At 40.0% G+C, this 18,734-nt stretch overlaps 1 protein-coding gene across 1 annotated transcript in view; it reads right to left on the reverse strand.

Annotated features, from left to right (window-relative positions):
- LOC102180663 (adhesion G protein-coupled receptor E2) overlaps positions 1-18,734 on the reverse strand; it is a 46,252-nt gene that overhangs the window by 18,694 nt on the left and 8,824 nt on the right. The window contains 5 exon segments of the mRNA XM_018051687.1: positions 14,786-15,021; positions 15,294-15,491; positions 17,101-17,280; positions 17,471-17,691; positions 17,864-17,971. Coding sequence (XP_017907176.1) covers positions 14,786-15,021; positions 15,294-15,491; positions 17,101-17,280; positions 17,471-17,691; positions 17,864-17,971 — 943 coding nt within the window.

The raw sequence follows: 18,734 nt of genomic DNA on the forward strand, positions 1-18,734 counted from the left end.
TGGCATTTTGATCTCTGGTTCCTCTGCCTTTTCTAAAACCAGGTTGAACATCTGGAAGTTCATGATTCACATATTGCTGAAGCCTGGTTTGGAGAATTTTAAGCATTACTGTACTAGTGTGTGAAATGAGTGCAGTTGTGCAGTAGTTTGAGCATTCTTTGCCATTGCCTTCATTTGAAATTGGAATGAAAACTGACCTTTTCCAGTCCAGTGGTCACTGCGGAGTTTTCCAAATTTGCTGGCATATAGGGTGCAGCACTTTCACAGCATCATCTTTCAGGATTTGAAATAGCTCAACTGGAATGCCATCACCTCCCCTAGCTTTGTTCATAGTGATGCTTTCTAAGGCCCACTTGACTTCACATTCCAAGATGTCTGGCTCTAGGTGAGTGATCACACCATTGTGATTATCTGGGTTGTGAAGATCTTTTTTGTACTGTTCTTCTGTGTATTCTTTCCACCTCTTCTTAATATCTTCTGCTTCTGTTAGGTCCCTACCATTTCTGCCCTTTATTGTGCCTATCTTTGCATGAAATATTCCCTTGGTATCTTTAATTTTCTTGAAGAGATCTCTAGTCTTTCCCATTGGTTTGTTTTTCTCTTTCTTTGCATTGATTCTGAGGAAGGCTTTCTTATCTCTCCTTGCTGTTCTTTGGAATTCTGTATTCAGATGCTTATATCTTTCCTTTTCTCCTTTGCTTTTCACCTCTCTTCATTTCACAGCTGTATGTAAGGCCTCCTCAGATAGCCATTTTGCTTTTTTGCATTTCTTTTCCATGGGAATGGTCTTGATCCCCGTCTCCTGTACAATGTCACGAACCTCCATCCATAGTTCATCAGGCACTCTATCAGATCTAGTCCCTTAAATCTATTTCTCCCTTCCACTGTATAATCATAAGGGGTTTGATTTAAGTCATACCTCAATGGTCTAGTGGTTTTCCCTACTTTCTTCAATTTGAGTCTGAATTTGGCAATAAGGAGTTCATGATCTGAGCCACAGTCAGCTCCCAGTATTGTTTTGCTGACTGTATAGAACGTCTCCATCTTTGGCTGCAAAGGATATAATCAATCTGATTTCGGTGTTGACCATCTGGTGGTGTCCATATGTAGAGTCTTCTCTTGTGTTGTTGGAAGAGGGTGTTTGCTATGAGCAGTGCATTCTCTTGGCAAAACTCTTAGCTTTTGCCCTGCTTCATTCAGTATGCCAAGGACAAATTTGCCTGTTACTCCAGGTGTTTCTTGACTTCCTACTTTTGCATTCCAGCTCCCTATAATGAAAAGGACTTTTTTGGGTGATAGTTCTAAAAGATCTCATAGGTCTTCATAGAACCGTTCAACTTCAGCTTCTTCAGCATTACTGATTGGGGCATAGGCTTGGATTACTGTGATACTGAATGGTTTGCCTTAGAAACAAACAGAGATCATTCTGTCATTTTTGAGATTGCATCCAAGTACTGCATTTTGGACTCTCTTGTTGACCATGATGGCTACTCCATTTCTTCTGATGGATTCCTGCCCACAGTAATGGATATAATGGTCATCTGCGTTAAATTCATAGCCATCATCAAAAAACCTACAAACAATAAATGCTGGAGAGGATGTGGGGAAAAGGGAATGTTCTTGCACTGTTGATGGGAATGTAAATTGATACAGACACTATGGAGAATGATATGGATATTCCTTAAAAATCTAGGAATAAAAAAAAAAATACGACCCAGCAATCTCACTGCTGTGCAATTACCTTGAGAAAACCATAATTTAAAAAACACATGTACCCAGTGTTCACTGCAGTGCTATTTACAATAGCCAGGACATTTAAACTACCTAGATATCCACTGACAGATGAATAGATAAAGAAGTTGTGGTGTATATATACAATGGAATCTTACTCAGATGTAAAAAAGAACGAATTTGAGTCAGTTGTCAGGAGGTGGATGAACCTAGAGACTGTTACCCAGAGTGAAGTAAGTCAAAAAGAGAAAACTGATATCATATAGTAATGCGGTTATATGGCATCTAGAAAAATAGTACTGATGGAGCTATTTGCAGGGAAGGAATGGAGATGCAGACGTGGAGAATGGAATTGTGGATACAGTGAGGGAAGAGCAAAGTAGGACGAACTGAGAAAATAACATTGACATATATACACCACCATGTGTACAACTAATGGCCAATAAGAAGTTGTATACCCATGGTGGATTCATGTCAATGTATGGCACACCAATACAGTATTGTAAAGTAAAATAAAGTTAAAAAAAAAATAAGTTGTTGTATAACACAGGGAGCCCAGCCTGGTGCTCTGTGATGACCTGGAGGGGTGAGATGGGGGTGGGGAGAGAGACTCAAGGGAGCGCGGTATATATGTATGTAATTAAGGCTGATTCATCCTGTTGTATGGCATAAACCAACAAAACATTGTAATTATCCTCCAATTTAAAAAAATGCATAATTGAAAAGAATATTTCAATTTCAATATTGAAACAATATTTAATTCAATATTTAATTAAAAAAAGAAATTAAAAAGACTATATATGCATATGTTCATATGTAACTGATTCAGTCTGTTGTACAGAAGAAATTAATATGACATTGTAAATCAATTATATTTCAGTTTAAAAATAAACCAAAGAAATTATGAAATCCTTGATATAGGCCAGTAATTAATATAATACCCTTTGGGAGGATGTGACTTTTTATTCCGAGAAGAGTGAAAATCATTTTCACTTAAGATGGATGACTGCATCCTATAAGGTTGAAACAAAATCTATATCACTGTTGATGGATATGTGGATATCTTCTTCAAATATGTGTCAAAATATGTACATAGTTCTAAGGAGCCCAAGGAGTGGATTTTAGAAGTTACTAGCTTTTTGCCTGTTGACTGTAATAACATCCTGCTTTGTTCTGCTTTGCAGTATCATTTGACCCTATAGACATTTCTTCCTTGAGAGCTGGATTCATGTCACGACTTTATGATAATCCAATGCCATTTTTTTCTGAAAAGGCATTACCTGCTATTTTCAATGCCAATATTAATAAAATCAAAATTTCAAAAAAGGTAAAATATTTGAATATGTGTTTCTCTAAAGAAAATATGCAAATGGTCAATAAGCAGGTGAAAAGATGCTTAACATCAATAGACATTGGAGAAATCGCAAATTGAAACCACAATGAAATTTGACTCCATTCTCATTAGAATAGCTAAATTATTATTATTATTATTTTTTACATTTCCTTTTTATTTATTTCTTGAAACTGCCAGTATTGCAGGTTTCTCATGGATGAAATAGGGACCTGAGCAGATTTTTTTTCTACAAAATTATGGTATAAACTTGCTCAATTTTCTGTCTTATTGCTAATAAACCTTACAGGTGCACAGTTTGTAAAATAAAACCCTTAAGGACTGAATGCGTAGAGCATGCTGCAAGGTACAAGAAATAAGCTAAAAGGGGGGCGGTCCTAAGATGGCGGAGGAATAGGATGGGGAGACCACTTTCTCCCTCACAAATTCATCAAAAGAACATTTCAACGCTGAGCAAAGTCCACAAAACAACTTCTGAATGCTGGCAGAGGACATCAGGCACCCAGAAAAGCAGATCATTGTCTTCAAGAACAGGTAGGAAAAAATATAAAAGATGAAAAAAGAGACAAAGGAGGTAGGGAGTGAGCTCTGTCCTGGGAAGGGAATCCTGTCCCGGGAAGGGAATTTTAAGAAGAGAGGTTTCCAAACACCAGGAAACACTCTCCCTGCCGAGTCCTTGGCGAGCCTTGGAAGCACAGAGGACAACATAACAGGAAGGAAAAATAAATAAATACTTAAAACCAACAGATTACAAGCCCAACAGTAACTCCCCCAGCGGAAAAGCAGCACAGACATCTGCATCCGCCACTAGCAAGTGGGGGCAGGGCAGGGAGGCACGGGAGTTGGGGGCTGCAGTGCTTTTTAAGAATTGGGCAGGAACGCCTGGTGCGTAACCAGAACGATCTAACTTGGGCTAGCAAACCAGACTGTGGGATAGCTACCAAGCGAAAAGCTTGAACATAAGACACTGCCAGGACAGAGCACAGAACAAAGGACAGAACAGAAATGGCCGGCTGCAGACCATCCCCCCCCCCCCCGCCTGGTGACAGGCAGCCAGAGCCATAAGGGCTGGAAAGGGGCAATCACAGCCCCGGAGAGACTCTACCTACCAAACTGCAAGCAGGCTTCTTTGCTAAGACTTCTGGGGGTGCTGGACAGTCACCATCTGCCTCACAAGGGGCGCCCGCAGTACACCCAGAAAACTGAGCAGCAGAGATGGGAAAGGCGACAATTTGCAGCGACTGCACTCGCCAAACACCTGAGCTACTTGGACCTGGGAAGGGCACAAAATGCAGGCCCAACCGAATCTGCACCTCTGAGGGCTACCTGAGTGACGAACCTGAGTGGCTTAGACTTGGGAGGTGCATGCAGCCTAGGGCCGGCCTCAGACGGTTCCCGGCGGAGCAGCTTAGAGCCTGAGCGGTGTGTGCGAGCAGGGGCAGGCCCAGCGAGGCTGAGACACTGCGTGCGCATGCCAGTGTTATTTGTTTGTAGCATCCCTCCCTACCCACAGCGCGAATGAACAAGTGAGTCTTGAAAAAAAAAAGTGTCCACCACCGCCCCCCTCTGTGTCAGGACGGAAATCAGACACTGAAGAGATCGGCAAACAGAAGAAGTTAAACAGGGGGAACCACCTTGGAAGTGACCCCACACTGCCCACAACACCAGAGAAAGGGCCAGATATATCTTTACCATTTTTATGATAATTCTTTTTTCTTTTCTTCTTTTTGGTTGATGTTGTTGTGTGGTTGTTTTTTTCTTCTTTTCTTTTTCTATTTCTTTTTTTTTTTAAATTAAAAAAATTTTTAAGTCCTCTATTTCCCCTTTAATTTTTATTTTTATAACCTACTATTACTTTTCTAAAAAAAAAAGACCCTATTTTTTAAAGCAAATGCCGTATATAGTCCTTGTGTGGTTGTTGTTGTTTTTTAATAATTCTTGTGGCTTATTCTTTCTTTCTTTTTCTTCTTCTTCTTCTTCTTTTCTTTAATATTGTATTTTTAAAAACCCAACCTCTACTCTAGATTTTTAATCTTTGCTTTTTGGTATTTGTTGTCAATTTTGTACATTTAAAAACCCAATCTTCAGTACCCAATTTTACCTGAGAGCGAGATTACTGGCTTGACCACTCTCTTCTCCTTTGGACTCTCCTTTTTCTCCACCGGGTGGCCTCTGTCTCTTCCCTCCCCCTTCTCTTCTCTACCCAACTCTGTGAATCTCTGTGTGTTCCAGACGGTGGAGAACACTTGAGGAACTGGTTACTGGCTGAATCTGTATCTCTTGTTTTCATTTCCTTCTTTTATGCTCCTGGCCACCTCTGTCTACTTCCTCCCTCTCCTCTTCCCTGTATGACTCCGTGAACATCTCTGAATGGTCCAGACTGTGGAGTGCACATAAGGAAGTGACTACTGGCTAGCTTGCTCTCTGCTCTTTTGATCCCACCTCATCTCATTCCAGTCACCTCAAACTACCCCCTCGCTCTTCTCTTCTCCATGTAACTCAGTGAACCTCTCTGGGGGTCCCTCAATGTTGAGAAACTTTTCATCTTTAACCTAGATGTTTTATCATCGGTGCTGTATAGATGGAGAAGTCTTGAGGCTACTGTAAAAATAAAACTGAAAACCAGAAGCAGGAGGCTTAGGTCCAAATCCTGAGAACATCGGAGAACTCCTAAATCCAGGGAACATTAATCGATAGGAGCTCATCAAACGCCTCAATACCTACACTGAAACCAAGCACCACCCAAGGGCCAACAAGTTCCAGAGCAAGACATACCACACAATTCTCCAGCAACACAGGAACATACCCTTGAACTTCAATATACAGGCAGCTCAAAGTTACCCCCAAACCACTGATGTCTCATAACCCATTACTGGTCACTCCATTGCACTCCAGAGAGAAGAAATTCAGCTCCACCCACCAGAACTCCAACACAAGCCTCCTTAACCAAGAAACCTTGACAAGCCACTGATACAACCCCGCCCACAGTGAGGAAACTCCATAATAAAGAGAACGCCACAAATTCCCAGAATATAGAAAGGCCACCCCAAACGCTGCAATATAACCAAGATGAAGAGACAGAGGAATACTCAGCAGGTAAAGGAACAGGAGAAATGCCCACCAAACCAAACAAAAGAGGAAGAGGTAGGGAATCTACCTGACAAAGAATTCCAAATATTGATAGTGAAAATGATCCAAAATTTTGAAATAAAAATGGAATCACAGATAAACAGCCTGGAGACAAGGATTGAGAAGATGCAAGAAAGTTTTAACAAGGACCTAGAAGAAATGAAAAAAAGTCAATGTATAATGAATAATGCAATAAATGAGATCAGAAACACTCTGGAGGCAACAAATAGAATGACGGAGGCAGAAGATAGGATTAGTGAAATAGAAGATAGAATGGTAGAAATAAATGAATCCGAGAGGAAAAAAGAAAAACGAATTAAAAGGAATGAGGACAATCTCAGACCTCCATTACAATATGAAGTGCTCCAACATTCAAATCATAGGAGTCCCAGAAGAAGAAGACAAAAAGAAAGACCATGAGAAAATCCTTGAGGAAATAATAGTTGAAAACTTCCCTAAAATGGGGAAGGAAATAATCACCCAAGTCCAAGAAACACAGAGAGTTCCAAATAGGATAAACCCAAGGCCAAACACCCCAGGACATGTATTAATCAAAGTAACAAAGATCGAACACAAAGAACAAATAGTAAAAGCAGCAAGGGGAAAACAACAAATACCACACAAGGGGATTCCCATAAGGATAACAGCTGATCTTTCAATAGAAACTCTTCAGGCCAGGAGGGAATGGCAAGACATACTTAAAGTGATGAAAGAAAATAACCTACAGCCCAGATTACTGTACCAGCAAGGATCTCATTCAAATAAGAAGGAGAAATCAAAAGCTTTACAGAGAAGCAAAAGCTGAGAGAATTCAGCACCACCAAATCAGCTCTCCAACAATTGCGAAAGGATATTCTCTAGACAGGAAACACAAAAAGGGTGTATAAACCCGAACCCAAAACAGTAAAGTAAATGGCAACAGGATCATACTCATCAATAATTACCTTAAACGTAAATGGGTTGAATGCCCCAACCAAAAGGCAAAAACTGGCTGAATGGATACAAAAACAAGATCCCTATATATGCTGCCTACAAGAGACCCACCTCAAAACAAGGGACACATACAGACTGAAAGTGAAGGGCTGGAAAAAGATATATCACGCAAAGAGAGACCAAAAGAAAGCAGGAGTGGCAATACTCATATCCGATAAAATAGACTTTAAAACAAAGGCTGTGAAAAGAGACAAAGGAGGACACTACATAATGATCAAAGGATCAATTCAAGAAGAAGATATAACAATTATAAATATATATGCACCCAACATAGGAGCACCGCAATATGTAAGACAAATGCTAACAAGAATGAAAGGGGAAATTAACAATAACACAATAATAGTGGGAGACTTTAATACCCCACTCACACCTATGGACAGATCAACTAAACAGAAAATTAACAAAGAAACGCAAACGTTAAATGATGCAATAGACCAGTTAGACCTAATTGATATCTATAGGACATTTCACCCTAAAACAATGAATTTCACCTTTTTCTCAAGTGCTCATGGAACCTTCTCCAGGAGAGATCACATCCTGGGCCATAAATCTCACCTTGATAAATTCAAAACAATCGAAATCATTCCAAGCATCTTCTCTGACCATAATGCATTAAGATTAGATCTCAATTCCAGGAGAAAAACTATTAAAAATGCCAACATATGGAGGTTGAACAACACACTTCTGAATAACCAACAAATCACAGAAGAAACCAAAAAAGAAATCAAAATATGCATAGAAATGAATGAAAATGAAAACACAATAACCCAAAACCTGTGGGACACTATAAAAGCAGTGCTAAGAGGAAAGTTCATAGCAATACAGGCATACCTCAAGAAACAAGAAAAAAGTCAAATAAATAACCTAACTCTACACCTAAAGCAACTAGAAAAAGAAGAAATGGAGAACCCCAGAGTTAGTAGAAGGAAAGAAATCTTAAAAATTAGGGCAGAAATATATGCAAAAGAAACAAAAGCGACCATACCAAAAATCAAGAAAGCCAAGAGCTGGTTCTTTGAAAGGATAAATAAAATTGACAAACCATTAGCCAGACTCATCAAGAAACAAAGGGAGAAAAATCAAATCAATAAAATTAGAAATGAAAATGGAGAGATCACAAGAGACAACACAGAAATACAAAGGATCATAAGAGACTACTATCAGCAATTGTATGCCAATAAAATGGACAACGTGGAAGAAATGGACAAATTCTTAGAAAAGTACAACTTTCCAAAACTGAACCAGGAAGAAATAGAAATCTTAGCAGACCCATCACAAGCATGGAAATTGAAACTGTAATCAGAAATCTTCCAGCAAACAAAAGCCCAGGTCCAGACGGCTTCACAGCTGAATTCTACCAAAAATTCAGAGAAGAGCTAACACCTATCCTAGTGAAACTCTTCCAGAAAATTGCAGAGGAAGGTAAACTTCCAAACTCATTCTATGAGGCCACCATCACCCTAATACCAAAACCTGACAAAGATGTCACAAAAAAAGAAAACTACAGGCCAATATCACTGATGAACATAGATGCAAAAATCCTCAACAAAATTCTAGCAATCAGAATCCAACAACACATTTAAAAGATCATACACCATGACCAAGTGGGCTTTATCCCAGGGATGCAAGGATTCTTCAATATCTGCAAATCAATCAATGTAATTCACCACATTAACAAATTGAAAAATAAAAGCCATATGATTATCTCAATAGATGCAGAGAAGACCTTTGACAAAATTCAACATCCATTTATGATAAAAGCTCTCCAGAAAGCAGGAATAGAAGGAACATACCTCAACATAATAAAATCTATATATGACAAACCCACAGCAAACATTATCCTCAATGGTGAAAAATTGAAAGCATTTCCCCTAAAGTCAGGAACAAGACAAGGGTGACCACTTTCACTGCTTCTATTCAACATAGTACTGGAAGTTTTGGCCACAGCAATCAGAACAGAAAAAGAAATAAAAGGAATCCAAATTGGAAAAGAAGAAGTAAAACTCTCACTGTTTGCAGATGACATGATCCTCTACATGGAAAACCCTAAAGACTCCACCAGAAAATTACTAGAGCTAATCAATGAATATAGTAAAATTGCAGGATATAAAATCAACACACAGAAATCCCTTGCATTTGTATACACTAATTATGAGAAAGTAGAAAAAGAAATTAAGGAAACAATTCCATTCACCATTGCAATGAAAAGAATAAAATACTTAGGAATATATCTACCTAAAGAAACTAAAGACCTATATATAGAAAACTACAAAACACTGGTGAAAGAAATCAAAGAGAACACTAATAGATGGAGAAATATACAGTGTTCATGGATCGGAAGAATCAATATAGTGAAGATGAATATACTACCCAAAGCAATCTATAGATTCAATGCAATCCCTATCAAGCTGCCAGCGGTATTTTTCACAGAACTAGGACGAATAATTTCAAGATTTGTATGGAAATACAAAAAACCTCGAATAGTCAAAGCAATCTTGAGAAAGAAGAATGGAACTGGAGGAATCAACTTGCCTGACTTCAGGCTCTACTACAAAGCCACAGTCATAGACAGTATGGTACTGGCACAAAGACAGAAATATAGATCAATGGAGCAAAATAGAAAGCCCAGAGATAAATCCACACACCTATGGACACCTTACCTTTGACAAAGGAGGCAAGAATATACAACGGAGAAAAGGCAATCTCTTTCACAAGTGATGCTGGGAAAACTGGTCAATCACTTGTAAAAGAATGAAACTAGATCACTTTCTAACACCATACACAAAAATAAACTCAAAATGGATTAAAGATCTAAACATAAGACCAGAAACTATAAAACTCCTAGAGGAGAACATAGGCAAAACACTCTCCCACATAAATCAAAGCAGTATCCTCTATGATCCACCTTCCAGAATACTGGAAATAAAAGCAGAAATAAACAAATGGGATCTAATTAAAATTAAAAGCTTCTGCACAACAAAGGAAACTATACGCAAGGTGAAAGACAGCCTTCTGAATGGGAGAAAATAATAGCAAGTGAAGCCACTGACAAACAACTAATCTCAAAAATATACGAGCAACTTATGCAGCTCAATTCCAGAAAAAGAAACGACCCAATCAAAAAATGGGCCAAAGAACTAAATAGACACTTCTCCAAAGAAGACATACAGATGGCTAACAAACACAAGAAAAGATGCTCAACATCACTCATTATCAGAGAAATGCAAATTAAGACCACAATGAGGTACCACTTCACACCAGTCAGAATGGCTGCGATCCAAAAGTCTGTAAGCAATAAATGCTGGAGAGGGTGTGGAGAAAAGGCAACCCTCTTACACTGTTGGTGGGAATGCAAGCTAGTACAGCTACTATGGAGAACAGCGTGGAGATTCCTTAAAAAACTGGAAATAGAACTGCCTTATGACCCAGCAATCCCACTTCTAGGCATACACACCGAGGAAACCAGAATTGAAAGAGACACATGTACCGCAATGTTCATCGCAGCACTGTTTATAATAGCCAGGACATGGAAACAACCTAGATGTCCATCAGCAGAGGAATGAATAAGAAAGCTGTGGTACATATACACAATGGAGTATTACTCAGCCATTAAAAAGAATACATTTGAATAAGTTCTAATGAGATGGATGAAACTGGAGCCGATTATACAGAGTGAAGTAAGCCAGAAAGAAAAACACCAATACAGTATACTAACACATATATATGGAATTTAGAAAGATGGTAATGATGACCCTGTATGCGAGACAGCAAAAGAGACACAGATGTGTAGAGCAGAGTTTTGGACTCTGAGGGAGAGGGAGAGGGTGGGATGATTTGGGAGAATGGCATTGAAACATGTATACTATCATGTAAGAAACAAATCGCCAGTCTATGTTGGATGCAGGATACAGGATGCTTGGGGCTGGTGCACAGGGATGATCCAGAGAGATGATATGGGATGGGAGGTGGGAGGGGAGTTCATGTTTGGGAACTCATGTACATGCGTGGCAGATTCATGTCAATGTATGGCAAAACCAGTACAGTATTGTAGAGTAAAATAAAGTAAAAACAAAAATTTAAATTAAAAAAAAGAAATAAGCTAAAAATGAGCATACAAACCTACATCTGGACCAACACAGTACTGAATGCTGGCAAACATTTATCACAACACAGGGAAAAATTAATAAAAGGAAATACAGTTCAGTCCTGAAAGGGTTAAATAGAAACCCTAATATATTATTGTTTCTAACTATCCAGCCCACGTTACAGTGCTTGAAAACAAAGTCAAACGTCTGGCACAGAAAATTACACACATTTGTTCAGTATTCATCAAAAACACAGCTGCTTGTGAAATCAAAAGTAAGTAACTTAGTTAATAATTGAATAACATTTTGATTCAAAAAGAACCCCAGCACCTCGACCCCCTCATGGATTATCTGATTAAACACGAACAGTTTAGTTCTTAAAAACTGTTGACAATTTCCTGTGAGGGCACAGACAGTACTAGTTTTGTTAAATAAAAATAACCAATTAATATCACAAATAAGTCTATGCAGTAAGAGTGACAAATAGTTTACCAGTTAATACGCACATAGGGATATCTTTACTTGTCGTGGTTTAAGAAAAGTCCGCAGCAGATTATACTAGTGTTCAACTCTGAAATCATTCAAAATAAAAAGGACATTTTACATTGACAGCTTTTTGTTTGCCTTCTCACTCTATGTAATCAATTAAAACAATAGATAAGAGACAGCTTCTATGCATATTTTCAGAAACTGCATAGAATCATAAAAGCACAGGATATACTTCTAATACATGACTTAAAAACAAATCTTGAACGTACTATACTTTAACTGAAGTGGTTACCATTCTGAGAGCCTTTATGAGGGACAATGATCAGCATCTCTAGTAATGCCACGTTTGGAGGAAGGGCCACGTTCTACAATACTATAACTGGAGGACGAGGCTCCTGTAAATTATACACTGAAAATAATTCACAAAAAAATTTTTAAGCAGCTGACAAAAGAACTACTGATAAACGATAAGCCATAGCAGACAAATCATTTCAGTTTGTGGTATGTAGAATGGCATAAAACAGTGGCAGGGGGTGGAGGTGGGGCCCTGTAGGAGTATACTCTTAAATCTTAAAAAAAGAACCAACAATGAAAAGGGTTTACAGCCCAATATTTCAATTATCTTATTAAAATAAACAGAGCCAAAATTAGACATAGTTAAACAGTAAAAAAGCAAAAGTTCATGTTAATAAAGTCATAAACTTGAAAAAAAATATTTTGAGTTGCAATGCTGGGTAGGAATAGTTTGTGCTTCAAAAGCATCTTATTTGTTATCAGTCAATTTAATATAAATTGGTAACTAAATAACAAACTTGGGAAGTGGAGGAAACATGTGGCCCATTTCAGCAGCACGGAAAACGCTCTGAACAAAAAGCACTGTGTGAAGGCTACTTCCAGACTCAACAGACAGCAGAATAAATACTACTCAGAAATAAGCAAGCTTGCAAGAAAAAGCCAGTCAACAGTTAAAACAAAGAAAGATAAGGCAACAAGGAATTCTGCCCTTGGTCACTGAAACAGATTTAAAGTATGAGGCAGGATTAGAAGCTAGTAACGGGAGCAGACTTAAAGAGAGAAAGGCTATATATAGCACAATGCAGCCTGTAGTAATTGTAAAGGCTTGCAGTAAAGGAAAGACCACAGTAACTTTAACTACGTGTTTTACAAGTGACTTCACCCTTGAAAACTGAGGAAAAAGCAATTTCAAGATGTTAGGAACTATATTTACAATGGCATAGTCTGAGCAATAGAATGAGTGATGAAGATTTATCAAAGCTGTGGCGTGGGAATGGGGGGAAGCTACTAATGATGATGTTTTAAAAAGCCTACAGGTGGAAACTTTTCAAAATAGCCCAGGACACCAACAAGACAATTTCTGTATGGAAAGATATGCAGGAAGTTACAGTTTTGCATCCTTAAGGTACTTGTGGCTTCTGTTTTATGGGACAGGAAAAGGTTACCACAATCTAGAGGTAGTTTTAACTCAGAGAAGGATGATTATATTACTAGACCATGTCCTGTAACATAAAATTTTAGACATAGAATACAACTATTGATAACGACATGGAGAAACTGAAACCCTCATATATTGCTAGTTGGGATGTAAAATAGTCCAGAAGCTTTGGAAAACAAGTGGTGGTTTGTCAGAAGGCTAACCAGATCTTCCATTTGACCCCAGGATTCTACTTGTAGGGTAGATATATAACCAGGAGAAATGAAACTTGTACATATATGTTTGTAGTGATCTCATTCATAATAGCTTTACAAAAAGGTAAATAATCTAAATGTCTATCAGCTGATGGATGGATAAACAAAATGTGACATATCCATATAATGGAATATTATTTGCAAAATGATAGCAACAAAAACAACAACAAAAAGTGAGGTCATGATACATACTACGATATGAATGAACCTTGAAAACTTCAGGCCAAGTAAAAACATCCACAAAAGACCACATGCATAATTGCATTTATGTGAAATGTCCAGTAGAGACAGAAAGTAGAGAAGTATTTTTCATGGGTTGGGGCAGAGAAGTGGGTAGAAGGAATGAGAAGTGAATTTTATTGTGTATGAGGTTTCTTTGGGGAGTTGAAAATGTTGTAAAATTAGACTGTGATGATAGCTGCACTACTCTGTGACTATTCTAAAAGCCACAGATTTGTACACTTCTAAAGGGTGAATTTTGCAGTGAGTGAGTGAAAGTTGCTCAGTCATGTCTGACTCTTTGCAACCCCCTGGATTATTCAATCAATGGAATTCTCCTGGCCAGAATACTGGAGTGGTAGCCTTTCCCTTCTCCAGGGTTTCTTCCCAACCCGGGGATTGAACCCAGGTCTCCCACATCTCAGGCAGATTCTTTCCCTGCTGAGCCACAAGGGAAGCCCTACAATATATGTAGTATATGTCAATAAGAATGCAAAAACAGTAAGTCTAGTATTAAAAGCTGAAAATAAAAGTGTAAGCTAAGAAGCTTGGCTCTGAATTTGAATTAAGCTTGGCTACCTACTAAACTGAATTAAACTGTGCACGTTTCCTCATTGACTTAAATTATTTGTGCCTCAGTTTACTTATCTGTAAAGTGGGGTGAATTACAGTGTCTACCTCATAGTATTGTTATGAGGATTAATTGAATTAACACACATTAAAATGGTTAGAAAAATGCGTTAGCACAAAGTAAGCAGCTTGTAAATGCTAAATTATGATACAGTCTATTATTTTAATTATTTACATCAGCTCTACTATTACAAATGAAAAATTGAAACATCCTATAGAATTAGGATAAAAAAGCAGGTTATATTTTTCTAAATGATGCCCTAAGCACTTCCTTGGATTTCCTCTTTGTTATTTCACAAACAGAGGTTGAAGGCATTCTCCTTAATTATTATCATCCTCTACGATTATTACTTAGTGTCTATATATTATGATCTGTCACAATCAAACACTACATTTGTTCTACAACACATAATTTTGCTGGAGAGATAAGAAGAGTTGAAAGTTAATTTACCTGGTGGGTGTCCCATAAAGATGAGGCCTGGAAGCTGCAGAAATGGCCACAATCACAGCAGGGACTCCGTAGCCAACAGGGAACATGGCCTTCTTCATGAACCTGTTGATACTGGAGTAGTTGACCACCGTCAGGTTGCGGGCAGAGAGGAAGAGGTGCAGGCCCACCAGGAGCATCCAGGTGAAGGAGGCCAGGTAGAGATAGTGTAAGGCACCTGCAATGATGGCACACAGCACCTGTGGAGGAGGAAGGTGTCACCAGGAGGGACTGTCAGGGTGGAGCACGGCCCTGGTACTTCTATAACTTGCCCCTAGGGAGAACTTTGATGTAGATGAAGGAGTTGTCAACAGAGTGTTTGTCTTCTAGTTGTGGCAGTCAATGTGAGACTGGTTATTTACCAATTTAACCTTGCCTGGAACCCAAGTCATTTTATTAAAGTGTCCAAAGCAGTGTGGCTCCATGAACTCAGAATCCCCTGGGGAGGAGTATTTTGGAAAAGTATACGAACCTTGTTCTCAGTTCTATCGAAGGCTGTCAGGAAGAACAGGTGGGCCAGGAAGAGGCAGAGCGAGAGCTGCAGGTGGAGCGAGGTGCTGGTGTTCTGGATGGCTTTGCACAGCAGGAATGTGAGGGCTGCCAGGAGGAGGCACAGCAGAGAGAGGCTCAGCCCCACGTAGGTGATCACAGTCAGTGCGGGATCCTCCTCCTGGGACCCAGCAGAGAGGGGACCACAGTCATATTTTCCTGCTCTGGGTAATGACCCTTCCACCATTTTTATTTTTAGACATAGAAAAATCAGAATAGAACACCTAGATAGAGTTGGTCTATTTGTGGATAGCTTTCTCCAGGTTCTGAATGTTAGAATTTGATGGGATCTGAATGATTAATTCTGCCCGTGGAAGGACAGAGGGACAGGAGAATCTTTAGTCAAGAACAAACTCTGGAACTCACAAGGGTTTATTTTCTTGTAGACTGCTGAGCATGACTCAGCCTCCTGGTTACCACAGTAGGTACACAGAGGCATGAAATTCACGCTGAGCACCACCCTTCATCCCCACCATGTGATGGTGTGTGACAGAGTCTGTACCTGAGACTCTCTGTCCAGGTATTAACCACCTGCGTTGGATGCCACTCACCCATCCCTGAAATATCCATTCTTATAAGGGAACTAATGATTATAGATTAGAACTGAACCCTTGATGGAGGAAGTCTACTATATTTTGGCAATGGTAGTAGCATAAAATTCGTATTTTCTACAGCCCCTGAGCACTCTGTTGTGAGGACCCCTGGGATAAACAGAATTTTAATTTGGCAACAACACCCTCATCTCCATCTTCCGCTAGATGTTCAGTCAAGAGCCAACCCAGTGCTGCTGTGAAGAGAGTGTTGCAGGTGAAATTCAAGCCCTCCATCAACTGAATTAGAGAGTTTATCCTGGTTGGACCTGTTGTAACCAGAAGAGCCCTCAGAAGAGGTAGGCTCTTCTTGCAGAAAACGATTCAGAGTTTGAGAGAGTTCTGACATGAGGGAGTTTCTCCTGCTGATCTCCAGACAGATTCACTGGTGCACTGTGAGAGGTCCGAGAGGAGAATTAGGACCAGAAAGAAGGCTGAGTGCTGAAGAATTGATGCTTTTGAATTGTGGTGCTAAGAAGACCTCTGAGAGTCCCTTGGACAGCAAAGAGATCAAACCGGTCAGTCCTAAAGGAAATCAACTCTGAATATTCATTGGAAGGACTGAGCTGAAGCTCCAATACTTTGGCCCCTGATGCGCACAGAGTCCACTCATTGGAGAAGACCCTGATGCTGGGAAAGAATGAAGGCAAAAGGAGAACGGAACAGCAGAGGATGAGATGGTTGGGTGGCATCAATGTCTCAGTGGATATGAATCTGAGCAAAATCTGGGAGATACTGAAGGACAGGGGAACCTGTCATGCTATAGCATATGGGGTCGCAAGGTGTGGGACATGACTTAGCAACTGAACAACAGCAACAGATGAGAAAGAATGCAGGCACCCATGGGAACTGAGCCTGGTTCTCTGCTGCCAGAGGTAAAGAAAACACTACCTCAGTCCTACTAACACCAGGAACTGAAATCTGCCAGAAATCAGGGAGTTAGGGGATGACCCCAATATTCTGATGAAAGGATTATAAGACTCGTAGGAACTTGAACAGAAAGCTCATCTGAACCATGACTATTGCAAAGTTGAAGAAACTATGAGATAATAATAAATCTATGTTTCTAAAGCTGCTGTGTGGGGGGCAGTTTGTTACACAGCAGTAGCCCTTGAATGCTGCCTGTCCGAGGGGTCTCACCTGAACACCGTAGTGGGCCATGAGGACAGCAAAGATGCTGAGGTGGGTGCACTGGCAAGTGGTGCTGTTGTCTCTGGTGCTGGCCACCCAGCAGCCTCTGGTGTCCCAGTGACCACTTCCATTCTGGCCATGCTCCCAATAAACACAGTGCACCTTCTCTCTTGGCCCAGGGGTCACTGACTGTGTTAACAGGAAGAGGAAGCAGGTGTGAGTTCGGGGTTCTGTTAATCAGAAATGCTGACCCAAAGCTGGCTCGTGAAGGGCTTTCCTAAACAGTTTATGCACCCATGACGGAGCCCCCCGAAGCCCAAGGCTGGGCCCAGGACTCAGGCCTGTTCCACACTCACCACTCCATCCCATCTGGACTCACATGTTGGAAGACAAAGGTGACTGGGGACCTGAGGCTCTCAGTGTCCTTGTTGGTGATAAAGGCAGATATGACATCTGACAGCAGGATGTGGGAGGTTTCCTGCAGCAAACCCCTGTGTGTCTCACGTAGAGTTGTCGGTTCCTCAGCATCCAGGACCAGAGGGGCCTCAGCCAGGAATCTGTCCATCCCTGGAGTGGACAGGAGGCCCACCACAGCAAGACCTGCAGGACAAGGCTAAGGCTGACATCTTGCAGTGCCCAAAAGGACCTCTTCTTCTACAGATGGACTATTTCCTTTTGCCCCGCAATTCACCTTAAACTTCAGTATCCCATCTGTCATATCCTTGGGCATCTTGACACACAGTGAAGACTTACCTGCTTTCTCAGACATTACCTGAGTCACCAGAATCATGCACTGTATCCCAGGTCAGCATCATCTTTGTCTGATTCTGAATCAAGGTGATATTCCTGTAGCTTGGCGCCTGCACCTCCAGTGACAGTTCTATGAATTGTGGGAGTTAGATTAGTAATTGTGATTGTTTCGATGGCTATAACACCATGCTGTTCAGGTGCTAAGTCGTGTCCAACTCTTTGCAGCCCCATGGACTGTTTCATGTCAGGCTTCCCAGTACTTCCCAAACCCATGGAATCTGATCAAATTCATGTCCATTGAGTCAATGATTTCTATCTAACCATCTCATACCCTGCTGCCTCTTTCTCCTTTTGCTTTCAATCTGTCCCAGCATCAGGGTCTTTTTCAATGAGACACAGATATACTATATGTTTTTATATAGTATATCTGTTTAATTATTATGATGGAGAGTTCCTAGCCATCTAGTGGTTAGAACTTGGGCTTTCACTGTGGTGACCTGGGTTCAATCCCTGGTCAGGGAATTAAGATCCTGCATGCTGCATGCTATGGCCAAAAGGAAAAAAAATAAGCAAAAGGACTTGAGTAGATAGACATATTTCCAAGAAAGGTACAAAAATGCTCAACAATGACATAAAAATATTAAACATCCTTGGGTACTAGAGAAATGCAGATTAAACCATGATGCAATCTCTCCTCACAGCTACTAGAATGGCTAAAATGAAAGAAAAAAAAATGGAAGCAACAGGTGTCACTGACAATAAGGAGATTGGAACCCTTGTACATTGCTGTTGACAATGGCAAATGGAAAAATAGTCACTTTGGGAAAATATTTAGGTAGCTTCTCAAAAAGTTGAAAATAGAACTACCACATAACTCAGCAATACCACTCCTA

Source organism: Capra hircus, chromosome 7, assembly GCF_001704415.2.
Source record: "Capra hircus breed San Clemente chromosome 7, ASM170441v1, whole genome shotgun sequence".
Taxonomy (NCBI): domain Eukaryota; kingdom Metazoa; phylum Chordata; class Mammalia; order Artiodactyla; family Bovidae; genus Capra; species Capra hircus.